We start from the raw sequence: 19636 nt of genomic DNA on the forward strand, positions 1-19636 counted from the left end.
GTCCAGTCCTGCTTTTGATTGCATGGAGCGCTTAGGCGTTTTTTCCCCAAGGAAATTCATGCTCGAAAGAGTTTGCGCCGCCCAGTTCCGCTGCATCGTTACTCTAAAGTAAGCCCCCCGGGGGCTTATTCACTCCCAAGCAAAGCCCGGCGGGAATCGCCTTTATTCGGAAGTAAAGAAGCCCCCCCCCCTCGCCTGCCAAGGTGAACTTTTCGCATCGACTCATCCCGTTAGCAGCCCAGCCCTCTGCACGTTTACTCGGAGGTAAGGGGGATCCCCCGCCCCAGACACTTAGGATTTTGCAGCCTACTTGGAAGGAAGCCCCGCTATGTTCAAGGGCGGTTACTTCCAAGTAAAGGTGTGTGGGATCGTGGCCGTGAAGCTCTGGGCAAGCTGCTTTTAATAGCTAAACTTACTTTGAGGCCGGGTGTGTTCCTTGAGCTGTGCATTCCCTGCCCCCGACTACGGTAATTTTTATAAGGAGATTTGGGGGGGCAGTGTAAATTCACAGCCCCCCCTTCCCCACGGATCTGATTCATTGCTGCAGAAACAACACTGGCGTTCATTTTCTTCTTGGAAAATTAGAGTAATGATCATTCCCTTCCCTCCTTTTTGATGCTGTTTCTCAGAAATCCTATTCTATAGAGGGTGGGGGCCCTTTCCAGGTCTTCTCCCCTCCCCTCAAATCTATAAGCCCCCCCTTTTGTTTTCTCTTCCTTTTAAAAAAATCTTTTAAAAATATATATGAAAAAGATTGTGGTTGGATAAAGTTTTTTTTAACTTAGGGGTTTTTTGGGGGGAGAACCCCGACCTCCCCCCTTCTTCCCAGCTTGTGTTGTTTCTCTGGGATGGGGAAGCAGATTTTTGTTAAAGGCCTTTGGTGTTTTGAGAAATGGAAGAGTTCTTTGCAGCTGACTACAAATGTTTAGCCAAAAAAAGGGGGAGATAGGAGGCATTATGTATCTTTTTCTCCCTCCGCCCCCTGAATGTCCAACACTGGTGCTATCTGGGGAGGGGTCATCTCTCTGGTTTTTGCTGGTGGTTGGGCCATTGTGGTTGGGACAATGTTCTGTTTGTTTAGCCCTGTTCAGCTAAGATTGTGGATGGTGTCCCCACCGCCCATCAGTGCCTGAAAGCCATGTTTGTGCATGATAGCTCTTTTTTATTATTATTTTTATTGGGAGATGCTTCTGCTTGCCTTCCCAAAATATGTTGCATCCCTGTGGAATATTTTAAGTCCACCTTCCCCCAAGTGTGCATTCTCCCTGGCTCAATTTCTTCTTTCCTTCCCCCTCTCTGTTAGATCCAGGAAGTGCCCGTCTCCTCTTGAGGCCTACACCAAATCTTTGCCACCCACTATAGATACATTTTTTTGCAAATTGAATGCACCGCAGCTCCCCGAAATAAGTTAGCAATTCTTATTCTGTCCCCTGTGTGTGTGTTTTGGGCTTAGTTATTTATTTTTGTCTTCCCCCCCCCTTGTTTGTGAAAAGAGAATTGTTGCAGCTAGGTCTGTCCAAGCTAACTTGATCGCTAAGACCTTGGAAGGCGGCAGGGGAAGCTGCATCTGTGTGTGTTTAAATGCAGGGCATGTGGGCAAAGTCATGGCAATTCTGTATGCTTTTTCTTAAGCTAAGCTGTTTGAATTTGCAGTGTGGTGGTTCTGTTAGAATCGGCCTGGAAATGGAAATGTTTGGGGCACAGCACCCTCTGCCAACCCAGGGCCCTCTAGATGTTTTGCACGACCACTCCCAGCCAGCACAGTTGGGAGTTGTAGTCCGAAACATCTGGTGGGCACCAGGGCAGGGGAGGCTGCGATGCAGGCTAAAAAGAAGCAATGGCAATCATAGGGACTAGTGTTTTGTGCAGTAGACTATTCCAAAGTTAAAAGGTGCCAGCACAGGCTGATGTCATAATCTCATTTTTAGGGTGTGGAGCTTAAAAACACCCAACTCATCCTTGGCACTTGTTTCGCTCTGTACCACCCTGTCCCCTAGCTAGGTTTTGTTTCATTTTATGTGGCGCGGTGTAGCGGTTAGGATGTATGCCGAGTTTTATTTTATGCTAGTGGGGTATAGTGGTTAGAGAATTGGATTAAGACCTGGAAGGCTGGGGTTCAAATCCCCTGCTTTGTATACAACAACCAGCCAATCGCCAGTAAGGTACATCGCTTGCATGTCATAAGCAGGGGTAGTCTTACACGGCGAGTATATCCCAAACTCTATATTTTAACTGGAAAAGTTGGGGGTCGTCTTATACGCCCAGTCGTCTTATACGCCGGAATATACGGTACTTCAGTAGAAAAGTAGTTAGAACTGTGGTGTAATATCAGGTAAGCAATATAGCCTGTATGTTGAAAAGTTTAAGTATTGCGAACATTAAATCAAATTAGAGATGATTTTAAAAATATAACTAATTTATACCGAAATCTACAGTGAACATACAAAATCCCTGAAATAAAGTAATCAACCAAGGCAGATCCAGCAAAACATAAACTCCAGTTTAAACTAAAGGATACTTATGCCTTCTGCATATCTCTCTTAACATCACCACTAAAATGCCTATAGATACAATTCTGGCTTGTAGGGCTTTAGTCATGCTTAAAGTTTTAGGATGTACTAGCAGTAAGAGGTTATAGGGACTTAATATTCAGTCGAGTGAAAGTCTGCCTTGGACCCCAATCTGCCTTTACAGAACTCTCTGATATCTACTTGTGGGAGTCTGTGCACATATTCTGAGACTAGAAATTTGCAGGAATTGGTTTCATTTTAATAAAACTTTCATCCCAGTACTAAACATTTGCAATTCTGGGATGACCTCACAGTTTGTGAACAGCTGACAATAGACTCCATCATCAGCCCTTAATTACTGTCATACCAAGGCTGTAAGCATCTGTTTAAAAAATTAAAATAATCCATTTGGGTTCTTGTTCTAAACACAACAAAAGTTGCTACTTGAAATATTCATAAGAAGGAAGTATTCTACATAGGTATTCAAATTAAAGATCAGAGGTGTACCACAAGGTTTCCACCACTATCTGCAACCTCTTATTTAAGTCTCGATAAAGTATTTGCAAGAAATCCATAACAAAGGGGAAGACTACTTCCTTTACGAAAGACAATAAATATGGGCTAAAGAAGATAATAGCAGCCATAACCAAGAAAAAGAGTATAACTGCCAGAGGCTTTAAGGACTGGAAGTATTCTTTAGATGGTCTGTTCTTTTCACAACCATGTCTGCATACTTTTCCTTTTGAAATCAGCTTTATTTTGGGAGTGAGAATCTTGTTGATCTGGCTAATTTCAGTTTTGGACCACACATCTCTCAGCACCTGCCCAATTCGAGGGTAGATTTCAACAGGCTTAACATTTGGTAACGGCTTTGCCTTCAAAGCTTTAACAAGCTGGCGAATATTATCAACCTTCTCCAGAAAAAGAAGGGGAGACTCCTCCTCCTGAATGGATGTATTCAGCGACATTAGGTCAAGTTGCTCTTCTCGTATGCTCTTCATCTTTTCAATTAGAGGTTCATATTCTGCCACAATTTGCATGTTTACTTCTTCCAAAGCTAAAAGCAAAGCTTGTTTTTTATGATCAAGTACATCGCTGAGTCTCTTAAAATACTGCAACACTGTTTTTTTATCCTCCTGAACAATGTTCTCACATTGAGCTTTCTGTTCTTCCAGGTTTTCAATAAGTAAACATACTTCACTCCAGTGTTTATCTGTCAGCTGCTCAATGAGTTTGCCAGGAGTTTCCTTTTCTTTCATATAGGCACTCTGAAGGTCATCTATGGGATGGCCATGGTGTTTTCCTATTGTAAGACAATGGCCACACACTAATTTTCTGTCTTGAAGACAGTAAACGTTTAGCGGCTGTCTATAATGTTCACTACATATAGCAACATCTGGATGGTCCTCTTGCTGATATTTTTCAATTATAGCCTTTAATGCAAAGTTTACAGGCAAAGAGTCTGTACCAGATGGAGGAATTTCAACAATACTTCTACAGTTGGGACACTTCAGTGGAAGTCTTAAGGGTCTCCATATGGAAAAGTTGCTTGATAACTGAAGAACACTTTCCAAACAGTTTCGACAAAAAGTATGCGAACATGGCAATACACGGGGGTCATCAAATATACTATAGCAAATGGAACAAGTTAGTTCCTCTTCAAAATGATGCATTTCTAAAAATAAAGAGGGAAACATTATTATTATTTATTACATTTGTATACCGCCCCATAGTCAAAGCTCTCTGGGCGGTTTACAACAATTAAAAACATTAAAAACAAATGTACAAATATACAAATTTAAAAACACATTTTTAAAAAACAATTTAAAAACACATGCTAAAATGCCTGGGAAAAGAGGAAAGTCTTGACCTGGTGCCAAAAAGATAACAGTGTTGACACCAGGTGCACCTCGTCACAGAAATCATTCCATAATTTGGGGGCCACCACTGAGAAAGCCCTCTCCCTTGTTGCCAGCCTCCGAGCTTCCCTTGGAGTAGGCACCCGGAGCAGGACCTTTGATGTAGAGCATAGTGTACAGGCGGGTTCATGTTGGGAGAGGCATTCCATCAGGTATTGTGGTCCCAAGCTGCGTAAGGCTTTGTAGGTTAAAACCAGCACTTTGAATCGATCTCAGAAACACAGGCAGCCAATGCAAGTGGGCCAGAATCGGTTTTATATGTTCGAACCATCTGGTCCCTGTTACCAATCTGGCCGGTGCATTCTGCACAAACTGCAGTTTCCGAACCGTCTTCAAAGGCAGCCCCACACAGAGTGCATTGCAGTAATCTAACTTGGATGATAAAATTAAAGATTCATAAACATGAGTATTAAGACATCTTACGTTGGTTCAATGAAGCTACAGCTACATGAATAGATTGGACAGCTTAAGAAAATAGAGAAATCATTTTTAAAAATTAACGAATTCGCCAAGAACAAATCAATCATGTACTAGTGATTCCTACTTATTCTAAAATCTTATGTTGTCAGGCTATAATTAGCACAACCCTCTAATGCAGAAAGAGGTTTCTAACAACCCTCAAACACAGACCATACAGCCAGATAAAACATATATACATAAACACACACAAAAAACATATTATATATATATATATATATATATATATAATATAAACAATTACCTCACAAGTCACACATGCTGCATATTTGATGTCATAAATTTTATGGATTAAATTTGCTTAGATTCAAGCACATTTCTATAGTTAAATAATCGATAATCATCATTAGCTATGCAAAGATAACAAAATATTTCCTCTCGAGCAGGTAAAGTAAATGTGTTAAGGAGCACCTGGATCATCAGCAACATGAAGTCCTGAATGCATCTGATCACTGCAAAAAAAATTTTTTTAAAGAATACTAGACTGTCAGACTAGGGCTGGATAAGCATGTTGAAATGTCTACTCAACGATGAAGCTAGGTGACCTTGAGCCATTAGTCTCTCAGCATAACCTACTTCACTGGGTTATTGTAAGTGAGGGGAACTTGCATACTACAGTAGGGCCCCAGTCATGCGGCAGGTTAGGTTCCAGACCCCTGCCGAAAAGCAAAAACTGCCGAAACCTATCCCGCTGATTGCGCTGGAGGAGAAGATCACTCTGGCGGGATCAGCTGTAGCGCAGGGGTCTGATCGCCCCCAAGGAGATCAGCTATAGCATGCTACAGCTGATCTTCCCCTCCTCCGGCGAGATCAGCTGGAGTGCAGGGAGCTCCAGCCCCTGCTCCAGCTGATCGCCCTGCTGGTGCCGTATTAGCAGAACGCCGAGAAGTGGGGCCCTACTGTACACTGAACTCCTTAGAAGAGCAGTTGAATAAAAATGTAAAGAAACTGGATAATTTTTAAAGAACTTTACTTCCCACATCTTATCTATATTAAAATTGAAGACTTGTTTCACTCATACCAAAATAAGGCTTACATTTAGAGAATGTTAGGATTAAGATTGCTCCCTCTCAGAGGAGCGTTCCTCTCTGCAGGAGTCACTGACCAGCATGTGCCACCTCACTGGAAGGAGGCAAACCCAGTACAGTGACTCAGGCAGAGATGCAACAGTCACCCTCCTCTGAGAAGTAATTCTACTGCCTCTCTCAATCATGAGTGATTGAATGGTCCTATTGCACTTAGTGCAGCAGAGACTGAATGGCAGGGAGCGGGGCGAAGCAGTAAACCATTCACAGTCAATGTGGTTATCTTGTGGCACACTAGTAGGCACAGCACACACTTTGGAAATGACTACTTCAAAGAGTTACACAGAACTATTTGAGAAGGAGTGTTTAAAGCAAAAATAAAACAAATATAAGGTAGCAAAAGGTTTCTTTCTAATGTAGGGGAAAGGAATCAGCCTAAAGTTAAATTATGTGAAACTCAAAAGCATCAGATGCAATGAGTTGGCCCAATAAAAAGTATTGTTCCACATAAAATAGGCAGTGCTGTTTCAGTTTTAACTCAAAGAGATTCATAAAATAATCAGGACACCACTGTACCAAAAAAATGAACTAACAATCTCAACACCTGAGAGGGTCTGTAGGGAAGGAAGTGGTCTTTCAGATATTTGGAGCCTAAGTCATTTATATAAAATAAGCATGAGCACCTGGAGTTGGCCCTGGAAAGTAACTGGCAACCAATGTGGCTGTTTTAAAATGTGTTGTATTAGATCTAAATGAAACCGCAGCCAGTAATCTGGCTGCTGCAGTTTGGACCAGTTGAAGTTTCAAAGTAGTCTTCAAGGTCAGCCTCACATAAAGTGCATTGCAATAATTCACTCTGAAAGTACCAGGGCATGGCATACAATAGTCAAGTCATCTCTGTCCAAAAGGGACTAAAGCTGGCAAACCAGCCATCTGAGCCTTCAGTGACAAGGTTGAATCCAGAAACACCCACGAGTTATGAATCTGATCCTTCCAGGAGACTGCAACCCCATCCAGGACAGGTCATCCCACCTCATGGACTCAAGAACTTGGGACACATAACACCTCTGTCTTTTCAGGATTCAGCCTCAATGTATTGACGAATATCAAGCCCATCACCACCTCCAAGCACCAGTCAAACATTTCAAACACCTCTCCTGATTCAGATGGAACAGAGATAAAGCTGGGTGCCATCTGCATATTAGTGAGACCTCACTCCAAATCTCCAGATGACATCTTCCAGTAGCTTCATACAGATGTAAAAAAGCATGAGGGACTAGATCAGGGGTGGCCAAACTTGCTTAACGTAAGAGCCACATATGATACACTTCAGATGTTTGAGAGCCGCAAGACATGAACAAATATTACACACACATTTTTATTGTTACATGCACATTTTGTTACAAAAATTTTACATAAACATTAAGAAATATATGTACGTAATAATATTTATTCATGTATGTAGTTTTTTAAAATTTGTATTAGTTTCAATAATCACAAAGTACACGTCTATACCAAATGTTTTCAAAATCCTGAATGATTATTGTTTTAACTGTATTGAGCATATTTAATACAGTAATGAACTACGGAAACATCTAAGAAAAATATGCAAATAAAAGGGGTAAAAACATTTTAATGATATTTATTTGTCTTAGTAAATATCTGGTCAAAACATGGAGGAAAATATGTAAACCAATAAAATTAGAGATATTTTAATCTGATACCACCTTACAAAATTATAGTCTTATCATAATATTTTTATGACACAAACAGACATTGCTGCAATTATCAGGCTATTTACTGCTGGTAGAAGTCTTATGATAATAATAATAATAAATTTAATTTCTTCGTCGCCTATCTGGCCAATGGCCACTCTAGGCGACTTACAAAATTGTTAAAATACAATTGATAAAATACAGTAATACAATATAAAAACAACACATCTGCAGCAACAATATTAAAACTGGGCAGGAGGCATTTCAGTTATAACAATTAACCCTCCCCAGATACCCCGAAGGCCTGCTGAAAGAGCCAGGTCTTTAAGGCTTTCCGAAACACATTTAAAGAAGAGGCGTGCCGGAGATCTTGTGGGAGGGAGTTCCAAAGAGTGGGGGCCGCCACTGAGAATGCCCTCTCTCTTGTACCCGCCAATCTGGCTGTTTTTGTTGGCGGGATTGAGAGAAGGCCCTGTGTGGCCGATCTTGTCGGGCGGCATAATTGGTGGCGTTGTGAGATAAACTGGGCCGGAACCGTGTAGGGATTTAAAGGTCAATACCAACACCTTGAATTGGGCTCGGAAAACAACTGGTAGCCAGTGTAGGTTGAACAACACTGGTGTGATGTGATCTCGGCGGCGACTATTCGTAAGTAGTCGAGCCGCCGCATTTTGTATCAGTTGTAATTTCCGGACAGTTTTCAAGGGTATCCCCACGTAGAGCGCATTACAGTAGTCCAAATGAGAGGTGACCAGGGCGTGTACCACTAGTGGGAGCTGGTGAACAGGAAGGTAGGGTTGCAGCCTTCGTATGAGGTGTAGTTGGTACCAGGCTGCCCGGCTCACTGCCGAAATCTGAGCCTCCATGGACAGACTGGAATCAAGCACAACCCCAAGGCTGCGGACCTGGTCCTTTAGGGGAGACTCACCCCGTTGAACTTCAGGTCAATGTCGCCCAACCTTCTCTTGTCCCCCACAAGTAGTACCTCGGTCTTATCAGGGTTCAACTTCAGCTTGTTCCTTCCCATCCATCCACTCACGGATTCCAGGCACTTGGACAAGGCCTCCACAGCCAACTCTGGTGAAGATTTAAACGAGAGATAGAGCTGAGTGTCATCCGCATATTGATGACACTGCAGCCCAAATCTCCTGATGATTGCCCCCAGCGGCTTCATATAGATGTTAAATAGCATGGGAGAGAGGATAGAGCCCTGTGGCACACCGCAATTGAGAGGCCAAGGGTCTGATACCTCCTCCCCCAACGCTACCTGTTGGTACCTATCGGAGAGAAAGGAATGGAACCACTGTAATACAGTGCCTCCAATTCCCAATCCCTCCAGGCGAAGCAGAAGGATACTGTGGTCGACAGTATCAAAAGCCGCTGAGAGATCGAGGAGGACAGGAAAGGTGGATTCTCCCCTATCTAATGCCCTCCTCAAATCATCTACCAGAGCGACCAAGGCTGTTTCAGTTCCGTGACCAGTCCTGAAACCCGACTGGTATGGATCCAAATAATCCGTTTCATCCAAGTGTGCTGACAACTGGTTGGCCACCACTCGCTCAATGACCTTGCCCAGAAATGGCAGATTCGAAATTGGGCGGAAGTTATCGAATACTTGGGGATCCAAGGAGGGCTTCTTTAAGATGGGCTTTACAATTGCCTCCTTGAAGGCTGATGGCATCACACCCTCTTTCAAGGATGCGTTTACCACCGCTTTGATCCCCTCGCCCAATTTCTCTCTGCAGCTCACAAGGAGCCACGAAGGGCAAGGATCAGTAAGACAAGTGGTTGGCTTCACAGATGAAAGCACCTTGTCCACTTCCTCAGAAGGGAGAAGCCGAAACAGATCCCAATTTACCAGCATGCAACTGGCCAACTCTGGTTCATCCACTGTGTCCACGGCGCACGGGATCGAGCTCCGTAAGTGTTCGATTTTATCGGCGAAGTGTTTTGCTAATAAGTCACAGGAGGCCTTTGACTGTTCCAAGGGTTCCTGAGCAACTGGACCGACCAGACTTCGGACCACCTGGGACAGCACTCCGCAGACGCAATAGAGGCAGCAAAGAAAGCCTTCTTTCCTACCTTTATTGCCACTTGGTAGGCAGCTACTGCTGCTCTAACCTGTGTCCGGACATCTTCGGAGCGGGATTTCCGCCACCGGCGCTCTAGTCGTTTTACCTCCTGTCTCAGACTACGCAACCGTGGTGTATACCATGGTGCTAGCTGAGTTCTATGAGTCTCCATCTTGGCTGTGAGTCATTGAAAATCCGGCTGATATGTTGTCAAGGATGTAAGAATTAGCTCTGTCAGGTGTTGATTTGTAAGGATAGCATGATGCTTCGACTTCACAAACTTCATTACAGAGTACAGTGATTCACAGCAGTATGCTGTGCTAAAAATTGAGATGAGTCGCACACTGGTTTTCTTCAGTTCAGGATATTTTATTTCTGGAACTTGCTTCCAGAACTCAATTGTAGACTGGGATTTATGGATCATCTTTAGACCCAGGTCTTCCTGTAATTCTATTAGTTCCATTTCCACAGCAGATGATTCTGTAACCAGAGGTTCGAGAATTGGACAACCATCATTGATCACATCATGAATGGATTTACAAGAAAGGTGAAGCAGGGCTTCAGGTTCTGCAAGTCCTCAAACCTGTCTAGGAAATTGTCAAGCAGTCCTTGTAATTTATCTTTGTATTCTTCCAGTTTGTGGTCTTTTATTTCAATATCAGGGAATGTATTTACTCTCCTTTTGAGATTGGGAAAGTGACTAAAGTTTCTTGACAATATGTCTCTTTGAAAAACTCTTATTTTATTCTGAAAGCTGAAAATTGTCTGAGTAAGATCAGAAACAATCTTATCCTTCCCCTGGAGTGCCAAATTGAGAGTTTGTAGATGATTCATTATATCAGTAAGGAACATTAGATCTTGCATCCATTCATCATTTCCAGTTGAGGATAGAATCTTTTCTTCAAGAAAAGTAATAATAGGCTCCAACAGATCCACAAACCTACTTAAGACATTGCTGGTTGACAGCCACCTCACAATGCAGAAGAAAGAGACATCACTGGGTTTATCTTCAAGTTCCAGTTCTTCAATAAAATTTTTGAAGTGCGGGTGGGTCTTCCCATTTAAGCATATGAAATTGACAATTTCAAGAACAGATTTCATAACATTTTCATACTTGAAGTATCTGGCTGCCAGGTGTTCACGATGAATAATGCAATGAACAAGGAGAAACTCTGGAAAGCTGGGATCATTTTTCATAAGTGTAATTAATCCTGCATTTTTCCCCACCACTGCAGGTGCTCCATCTGTTGCAACTCTGACGAGTTTATCCAGTGGAATATCAGCATTTGTTAAGGCTCTGTCAAGTGCATTTTTAATGTCAACCGCACAAGTTGTTTCTTTTAGTGCCACTAGGTCCAACACCTCTTCTTTCACAGTAACATCAGAGGAAACATAACGAACAAATACCGCCAGTTGTGGGTTGTCTTGTATGGCTGTAGATTTGTCAAGAGCAAAGCTGAACACAAGGGAATTCTTTAAATCATTTTGCCTGCAACATCAGCACTGATCTGGGAGATAACGCCTCTCTGTAGTGTGGCGTGAAGCTGGTGTTTGTGCTATTAGTCGCTGAAGTTTTGTGTTATTTGGATCTAACACTGCAACAACTTCAGCTATATTCTTCTTAACAAATTAGCCATCAGAATATGGGCGTTTAGCACGAGCAATATTCCATGATATAACAAAACTAGCTTCAGTCGTTGTATCGGCTTCCTCCCGCTCTGGCTTAAAATTTCTGTTTTCACCTTCATACTTTCGCTTCTTACAATTTGATGACACCATCCTCCACAAAATTTTCAGACACTTCTAAAAAAATTAAAGTGAAAAGAAACAATAAGCTCCAACACGCGCAACGCAACCAAACTCTACAGCACCCAGTATCACGCTAACACTCCGCTAATTTCACTGCCCGCAACACAGCCACACATGCCACAATCACGTGATCGCAAGCCACGCCCACTAAAACTAACACTGTCAGCACCGGCTTGTATGATTACTGATTCTCCAGCAAATTATAACGCTTGAAAAATATTTACCTTTTATAATAATTGTGATGCAAAAAGGAACTCAGCCAACATATTTCAGCAAGCTGCACATATATGTCAAAGAGGCGAATGTGGCTCACGAGCCGTGGTTTGGCCACCCCTGGACTAGATGGAACCCTGAGGGACCCCACATAATAATTCCCACAGTACCAAACAGAAGCCTCTCATAACTACTTTCTAGAAACAGCCCTAGAGGTGAGAGGCAAACCTCTGTAGCACAGTGTCCCCAACCCCCATCTCCCTGAGATGTTCCAGAAGGATACTGTGATCAATAGTATTGGAAGCCACCAAGAGGAGAATGCACAAGGTCGCACTCCCACCATCTCTCTCCCAACAAATGACATCAAACAGGGTGACCAAGGCAGTTTCAGTGCCATGACCAGACCTGAAACCAGACTGGAATGGATCCAAGTACAGGCATACCCCGCTTTAACGTTCGCAATGGGACCAGAGAGTATACTTTAAGCAAAAATAAACTAAGTGAAGCAATTGTCTTCACTTGTACTGCACGCAATCACTAGATGGCAGCAGCGTCATGCCAATAAAGTGTACATTATTGCAAAGCGTGCAAACGTTAAGCGGGGTATGGGGACGTATGGAGCATGTACGTTATAGCGAGGCAACGTTAAGTGAAGCGACGTTAAGCAGGGTATGCCTGTAATCAGTTTCCTCCAAGCATGCCTAAAGCTGGACCTCCACCATCCCTCTCAAGCACCTTGCCCCAAAAGGGAATATTTGCTACTGGACAATAGTGGTTTAATAGGTATGGGTCGAAAGGGAAGCACCACCACCTCCTTCAAAGGTGGATGCTACTTCTCCCTCCTCCAATGAAGCATTGATGACTCCCTGGACTCACCCAGAAAACCCCCTACGGCTAGCTCGAAGCCAAGATGGGAAAGAGTCAAAGGGGCAGATGGTTAGCCACACTTTTTCAAACCGCTTGTCCATATCCTCAGGCAACAACAATTGAAACTGATCCAATACAGATATTTCAAGATATTTTCTCCGTAGGTAAAAAAAACACCATGCAAAATGTACACAGTGCAAAAAAGATGCAAGGCCTGGTTGTAAGAATGAAACAACAGTGCCAATAATATCCTAGTTGCATCACTGACCTTGTTTATACATGATAAGCCAGAATTTCTGTCTTTATCGTGATTTATTGTGAACAAGTAATGTGCTAGTGCATGATGCTCAATCACTCCCATTTTGCTCCTCTCCTGGAAAGAGGAATAAAAACAGGAAGCTTTGACTTCCCATTATGCCCAAACCAAGGCTCATGGTTTACTGCTCCCTAACAAATAACAATTGCTAGTCAACCCTAAGCTGGTTTGTTGTTGGCTTGCTGATCATAGCTTTTAGGGAGCAACAAGCCACAATCCCTGTTTCGTTTATCCCACACATGCCAGGGGAAGAGTGAAGCAGGAGCACAGTGCACCAATACATTGCTCATTTACAATAAGCCAGTTGTTAGTTACTGTAAACCACCCAGAGAGCTTCGGCTATGGGGCAGTATACAAGTATAATAAATAAATAAATAAATAAAATAAGGCTTCACTCTCCCTGGACACTGTCTGCTCCCCACTGCCACTGCAGATGACACCTCCCCCTTGCTGCAAACGAGAGGGGAGGACTTTTGCTGAAGCGCCTGAGCATCTTTCAGGCACACCAAGGGAAGGCATCTGTCTATAAAACGTGGCAGACGCCAAAGGAGGCTGAGGGTGCAGATACCAGAAGAAGGGATTACGATCACTGACTCCAGTCTCCTCATGTTTCCGCTGCTGATGGTGCCCTTACTCAGAACGAGAGGAGAGGGCTTTTTGTGAAGCAAGGCTGCAAGGAAAGGCTGCTTTCCCCCTTCCTTCCAGGGGGGAGGGGTTCATGAAAATTTTTGAGCTTATAAAGGGGGTCCTGTACCCATAAAGGTTGAGAACCACTGGTTTAGGAAATATATGATATAGTATCAATGGGACACTTGACTGAAATCAATTACAGTAGGGCCCCGCTTTACAGCGTTCCGCTAATACAGCGGTTGTGAATTGTAGAAAGGCCCCACTTTACAGCACTTGTTCTGCTTTTACGGTGTTTTTTTGCCGCCGGGCACCATTTTGGTCAATGTTAAGTCAATGGGATCCGCTTTACAGTGGTTTTCGCTTTACAGCGGTGGTCTGGAATGTAACCCGCTGTATGAGCGGGGCCCTGCATGGCTTTTCTGATTTAAATCACTGAAACTGTCTTTATCTAAATCAATCCACCCTGGTAGCATGGCTAAGCAAGTATTACTGATCTTTCTTGGCAAATAAAACAGAAAACTTCATTCACATGACCTACACCTCCAATATCAATTAAACCTAAAAAAAAGGAAAAGAAACGGCTATACCAGTGAGCTCCCAATCCCAATTTATCCTTCTCCCAGGCATTTTAGCATGTGTTTTAAATTGTTTTGAATTTTTTAAATTGTGTTTTAAATTGTTTTTAAAAGATGTGTTCTAAATTTGTATATTTGTTTTCGATGTTTTTAGTTGCTGTAAACTGCCCAGAGAGCTTCGGCTATGGGGCAGTATAAAAATACAATAAATTAAATTAAATAAATAAATAAGTAAATAAAGTTAAGATGTTAGTACTAGCCTACAACGTCCTAAATGGCTTGGGATCCAAGTACCGAAAGCAGAAACTCTTTCAGTATCAACCATCTCAGGTTGATGATGCCATCTCTGTCTGCTGCCTGGTTGGTGTCAACCGATGACAGGGCCTTCTCCATGGTGGTTCCCCATTCTGTGGAATGCCCTCCCTGGTGACGTGCACCCAACTCCCTCATTACTGATTTTCAGGAGAAATTTAAAAACATTCCATCTTAGCCAAGCATTTGATGATTTTAAATTGTACTGTTTAATTTTTTGCTCTTTGCCACCCTGTGCTCCTTTCAGAGGAAGGGCAGGATACAAATTTAATAAATAAATGTAGTGCATAGATGTTTTGTTGTCACAAAAAGTAATACATAATAAGTCTTACAGCAGAATTACTCTACTTATCAGAAAAAGGCCATGGCTCAGTGGTGGTGGCCACTTCTTGTAAGCAAAAGGTCCCAGGTTCAATATCTGGCATTTCCAGGTAGTACTGGAAAAGACTCCTGTTCTAAACTCTGGACAACTGCTACCAGTCAGTGTAACCAAAATGCTAGATGGACTAATACTTGCACTAATATTCTGAGTTGGTAAAAGGCAGCTTTCAATTTTATTATTCCATTTGATATCTGGACTGCAGCCATCATTTTTTCTAGATTTTTTCTCTGACCCATTTTATGTAAAAAAAAAACCCACCAATATTCTGCCTACATTTCTGAGAATTCTCCTGTGTATGCAGTCTTGAAACACATAGGAGTGCCATGGAGAAAGGATGCACTGTAAAAGTACCCAGTTAATTGTTTCTCTTGAGACGAGTGTATTTTATCACCCTATTTGTTTAATCTATATGCAGAACATATCGTATGGAAAGCGGGAGTGGACCAAGATGAAGTAGGTGTGAAAACTGGAGGGAGAAATATCAATAATTTAAGACATGCAGATGATACCATACTACTAGGAGGAACCAGTAATGATTTGGAATGAATGCTGATGAAAGTTAAAGAGGAAAGCACAAAAGCAGGACTACAGCTGGACGTCAAAAAGACTAAAGTAATGACAACAGAAGATTTATATAACTTTAAAGTTGACAGTGAGGATATTGAACTTGTCAAGGATTATCAATACCTTGGCACAGTCATTAACCAAAAAGGAGACAATAGTCAAGAAATCAGAAGAAGGCTAAGACTGGGGAGGGCAGCTATGAGAGAACTAGAAAAGGTCCTCAAATGCAAAGATGTATCACTGAACACTAAGGTCAGGATCATTCAGACCATGGTATTCCCGATCTCTATGTATGGATGTGAAAGTTGGACAGTGAAAAAGCGGATAGGAGAAAAATCAACTCATTTGAAATGTGGTGTTGGAGGAGAGCTTTATGCATACCATGAACCATGAAAAAGACAAATAATTGGGTGTTAGAACAAATTAAACCAGAACTGTCACTTAGAAACTAAAATGATGAAACTGAGGTTATCATACTTTGGACACATAATGAGAAGACATGATTCACTAGAAAAGACAATAATTATGGGGGGGAAAGAAGGGAGTAGAACAAGGGAAAGACCAAACAAGAGATGGATTGATTCCATAAAGGAAGCCACAGACCTGAACTTACAAGATCTGAACAGGGTGGTTCACAACAGATGCTATTGGACGTCACTGATTCATAGGGTCACCATAAGTCATAATCGACTTGAAGGCACATAACAACAACAATATATAGTTCCCTTATCAGATAACCATCTAGGAAGCTACTCCAGTTTACCAAGAGGTGCACTAAAAACTGAACAGATGGTTTACGTAACTGAAAGACTGTCATATTTATTTAATGCAAACTTCTTTTAATATTGTGGCATATGTCAAACATCCACAAGTTCAGTTTTGTAGGAAAGTCTGTAAGTAACAAGCGAAGCTCTTTATGGGAGAAATACAAAATCAAGGGCCTGAGATGTGGATCATTCAGTGATGGGAGGGAGAGGTCAGTTTCCTGATACTTGTTTCATTTTAAACATGTTACATTGGCAAACAAACACTGAGAGTTTTACAATATTTATTAACACAAGTCATTAAATCGTTATAAGAGTGACCCACTAAATCTTCATGGTGTTAATCCCAAATTAATACAAAGGGGTTTAAGGAAGTTTAAATAAGGGGAAGCATCAGTTTGAGTTGCACATACTTCAGATCTGGACCTAGGCAGTCAGTTACAGGCGGGCCCCGCTTATATGGCAGGTTCTGTTCCGGACTGCCACCGTAAAGCGGAAATCACTGTAAAGCGGAACCCATTAAGTATAATGGGGCGCGTTGTGTGAAAATGCCGCAAAAGTGCAAAACTGGCTTTAAAACGGGGAATTTCCCACCGCCGCATTAGCGGAACGCCGGAAAGCGAAGCGCCGGTAAGCTTGCAAGGGAGTCCCACTTTAGAGTAGTGGGACTGATCCGATAAAAATAACAGGAAGATCATGACCCAAGAACAATCATCGCCAGAAGGGACACTGACACATAAGGGAGGGGAATGAGCCACCAACAAATCAGTAACAATAACTTGATTACAAACCATCCCTGCCCTTGGTCTTCTGGATCTAAGATACCCGTACAGTATTTATTTTTTATTTATTACATTTATATACCGCCCCATAGCCGAAGCTGTCTGAGCGGTTTACAACAATTAAAAACATTAAAAACAAATATACAAATTTAAAAACACAATTTAAAAAATTTAAAAACAATTTAAAAACACATTGATCCAGTATTGATCCAATCAGAGTCGAGTAATACTAACTAAAATGCCACATAGTAAGTGCTTAGCGGTCACGCCGCTCCCCTCATCCAAAATAACTTCCAAAAGGAGTTATCCTTATTGTTGTTTTTGTCTGAAGAAACAGAAGTCCTTTGCAAGCTCTTGCTACCCACTCCCTTCATTTCTCCCAAAACACTGGGGATGGGGCAGCGACAATGGCAATGACCGACCACGCCTTAAGCCCACCCTTCCAAGCGGCTCCGTTTAAAAAAAAAAAAAATACAGACGTGCCCACGCATCCCGTACTACAGGCTCACCTCCGTCGCCCACCGCGCTCGGACACCGCCGGCAGCTCATTCGTTCCCCCCAAATTCCTCTCCGGCGTCCTGAGCGACACCCAGACAGTTCTGCCAAATGCTTCTGCCTCTGCCTCCTCCAATCAGAGTCGCCGGAAAGGAAGCGGCCACGGTATCTCCGTGCTGCGCATGTGCCTGGAGAAGCACCAATCAACCGCTTCAGAACGTTCAGTTCAAAAGTAAACGGGACGAGGTGGGGGAGGGGAGTGTTGAGTACACGGCAGTTCGGTCGAGTCAGCCGTTAACGGTTGCTGGGCCTGGCTGCGTTAGGACGTGTTCTGTGTATTATACCGCTTTCAGTTGCTCTCCCACCCATCCCCTCCGCCAAGAGATTTTGCATTTCTTCTTCCATCGACTGATTTTTTAATGTTATTTTTAGAAATAAAATAGACACACACACCCCCGCCTAAGGAGTTGTTCACTAAAAGTTAAACTCATAACAGTCATACGTACCTTCCAAAATCATGTGATTTTAAAGGGGGGGGATAGCTTGGAAAAGTTACTTTTTTGAACTACAACTCCCATCTGCCCCAGCGAGCGCCATGCTGGCTGGGGCTGATGGGGGTTGTAGTTCAAAAAAGTAACTTTTCCAAGCTATAAGCATGCTTGAGTCGTCCCAAATTAAGCACTTTTAGATCATTAATTTCACTGTAGGAAAACAGAAGGTACGTGCTGTAGCTGTCTGGTTTATTGCAGTGAGATTTTAAAATAGTTAACTTTGACTGGATTGTCCCCTGATTAGATACACTTTTGCTCTCTTATCTAACGACAGAGAGAAATTCACAAATGCAACCGGTTGTCAGTGTTGAGTGACTATCCTCCCATTTTTGATAGGAGGAAATGAACCTATGCTAGTATGAGTTTAGAGCTAGCTGGTTTACAGGCTCGGTTTACACATAATTCTTTAAGGCAAACTTGGGCTTACCATATAGACTCCCAGAACATAGATTTCAACCACTGTGCTTCTCCCCTGCCATGCTATCAGAGGATAAGCCATGGTTTAGCTTACAATTATGTCTGAACCTGAGTTTGTGGTTTGTCTCCCCCAGTGAAGCCATATGCAGTAAATGAAGAACAAGCCTTGGTTGCTGTGCAATCCCAAAGGTACTGTTATAGGATTGGGGGGTTAGTCTGGATGAAGTCTGTGAATCTCCTTCCAGTTTGTGATTTTGAATCTGTACTCTGTGGAGTTACAGTTTGTATTAGACAGACCTGCTGAAATGGTCAAACCAGTTCCTTTAATGTTAATAGTTCTGCTCAAGCCAGTTTCTTTGTTCGGTTGATGGATGGACTGGTACTGCTTAGAGATTGGAGTGCACACAACAGTATAATCATTACTTGGAATGGACCAATGTTGAGTGGCAAACACTTTCCTCCCAATGTTGTAGTTGCCAAGGCACCAGTCAGTATCTCTTAATGTGAACCAATGCCAGTCTTTCTGACAAGAGGTCAGTGTGCAGCATGGAAATAACATCACATTTATGATTTATTTATTATGTTATATGTCCTATGTGTGGCTTCCCTTGGGATTGGTCTGGGAGCTGAAGCTGGTGCAGACTGCTGCAGCCAGGTTGTTGAGTGGAGCACCGGGCCATGTACATATTACACTTGTGCTGAGAGAACTGCACTGGCTGCTGATCAGCTAATGGACCATGATCAAGCTCTTGTTGTTAACATATAAATCCCTGAACAATTCAGGACCAGATTACCTGCCTGCCTCTGTGCAGACTCATAAAATCACTTAGATTATCTGTGGAGATTCCACTTGTGGCATCACACCATACAGAATATCATAGGATGGTGACCTGAAAACACACGTTTTCCGCTGTCACCCCATACTATGGAATGATCTTCCCTCCGCCATATATGAAGTATCAACTTATCAGTTGTTTCAGATGTCTTGTAAAGACTTATTCTTTTGCCCAGGCGTTCCCTGAACCTTACAATTATACCCTGTTTTATGTGTGTGAATTCCCTGAATCACTGTTTTATTCTTTTATATGTTTTTATACTGTTGCTTTATTGGCTTTAGGTTGCATTTTTGTTTTAATAGATATTGTTTTTATATTGTACATAGTGTACATTGTTCAGAGATTTTAAAAATACTAAACAGTTTAGACTTCCGTTTAAATAAAATGTAGATATCTGAGCTAAAT

At 42.4% G+C, this 19636-nt stretch overlaps 1 protein-coding gene across 1 annotated transcript; it reads right to left on the bottom strand.

Moving 5' to 3' along the window:
• Nucleotides 1-2398: 2398 nt before the first annotated feature.
• On the bottom strand, nucleotides 2399-17597 carry TRIM59 (tripartite motif containing 59). The gene is made up of 2 exons (XM_061637189.1): nucleotides 17442-17597; nucleotides 2399-4185 (listed from the first exon to the last, which is right to left on the bottom strand). Exons 1-2 carry the CDS (start codon nucleotides 17479-17481, stop codon nucleotides 2999-3001), a joined length of 1227 nt encoding a protein of 408 aa, XP_061493173.1. The 5' UTR covers nucleotides 17482-17597; the 3' UTR covers nucleotides 2399-2998.
• Nucleotides 17598-19636: the final 2039 nt, after the last annotated feature.

This window comes from Rhineura floridana, chromosome 7 (assembly GCF_030035675.1).
Source record: "Rhineura floridana isolate rRhiFlo1 chromosome 7, rRhiFlo1.hap2, whole genome shotgun sequence".
Taxonomy (NCBI): domain Eukaryota; kingdom Metazoa; phylum Chordata; class Lepidosauria; order Squamata; family Rhineuridae; genus Rhineura; species Rhineura floridana.

Coding starts and splice junctions, on each gene's coding strand:
- TRIM59 (XM_061637189.1), bottom strand. CDS start 17,481: ATGAGCTGCCGGCGGTGTCCGAGCGCGGTGGGCGACGGAG. Junction 4,186..17,441: donor GAGCGCGGTGGGCGACGGAG/GTGAGCCTGTAG, acceptor CTTTATTTTTAG/AAATGCATCATTTTGAAGAG.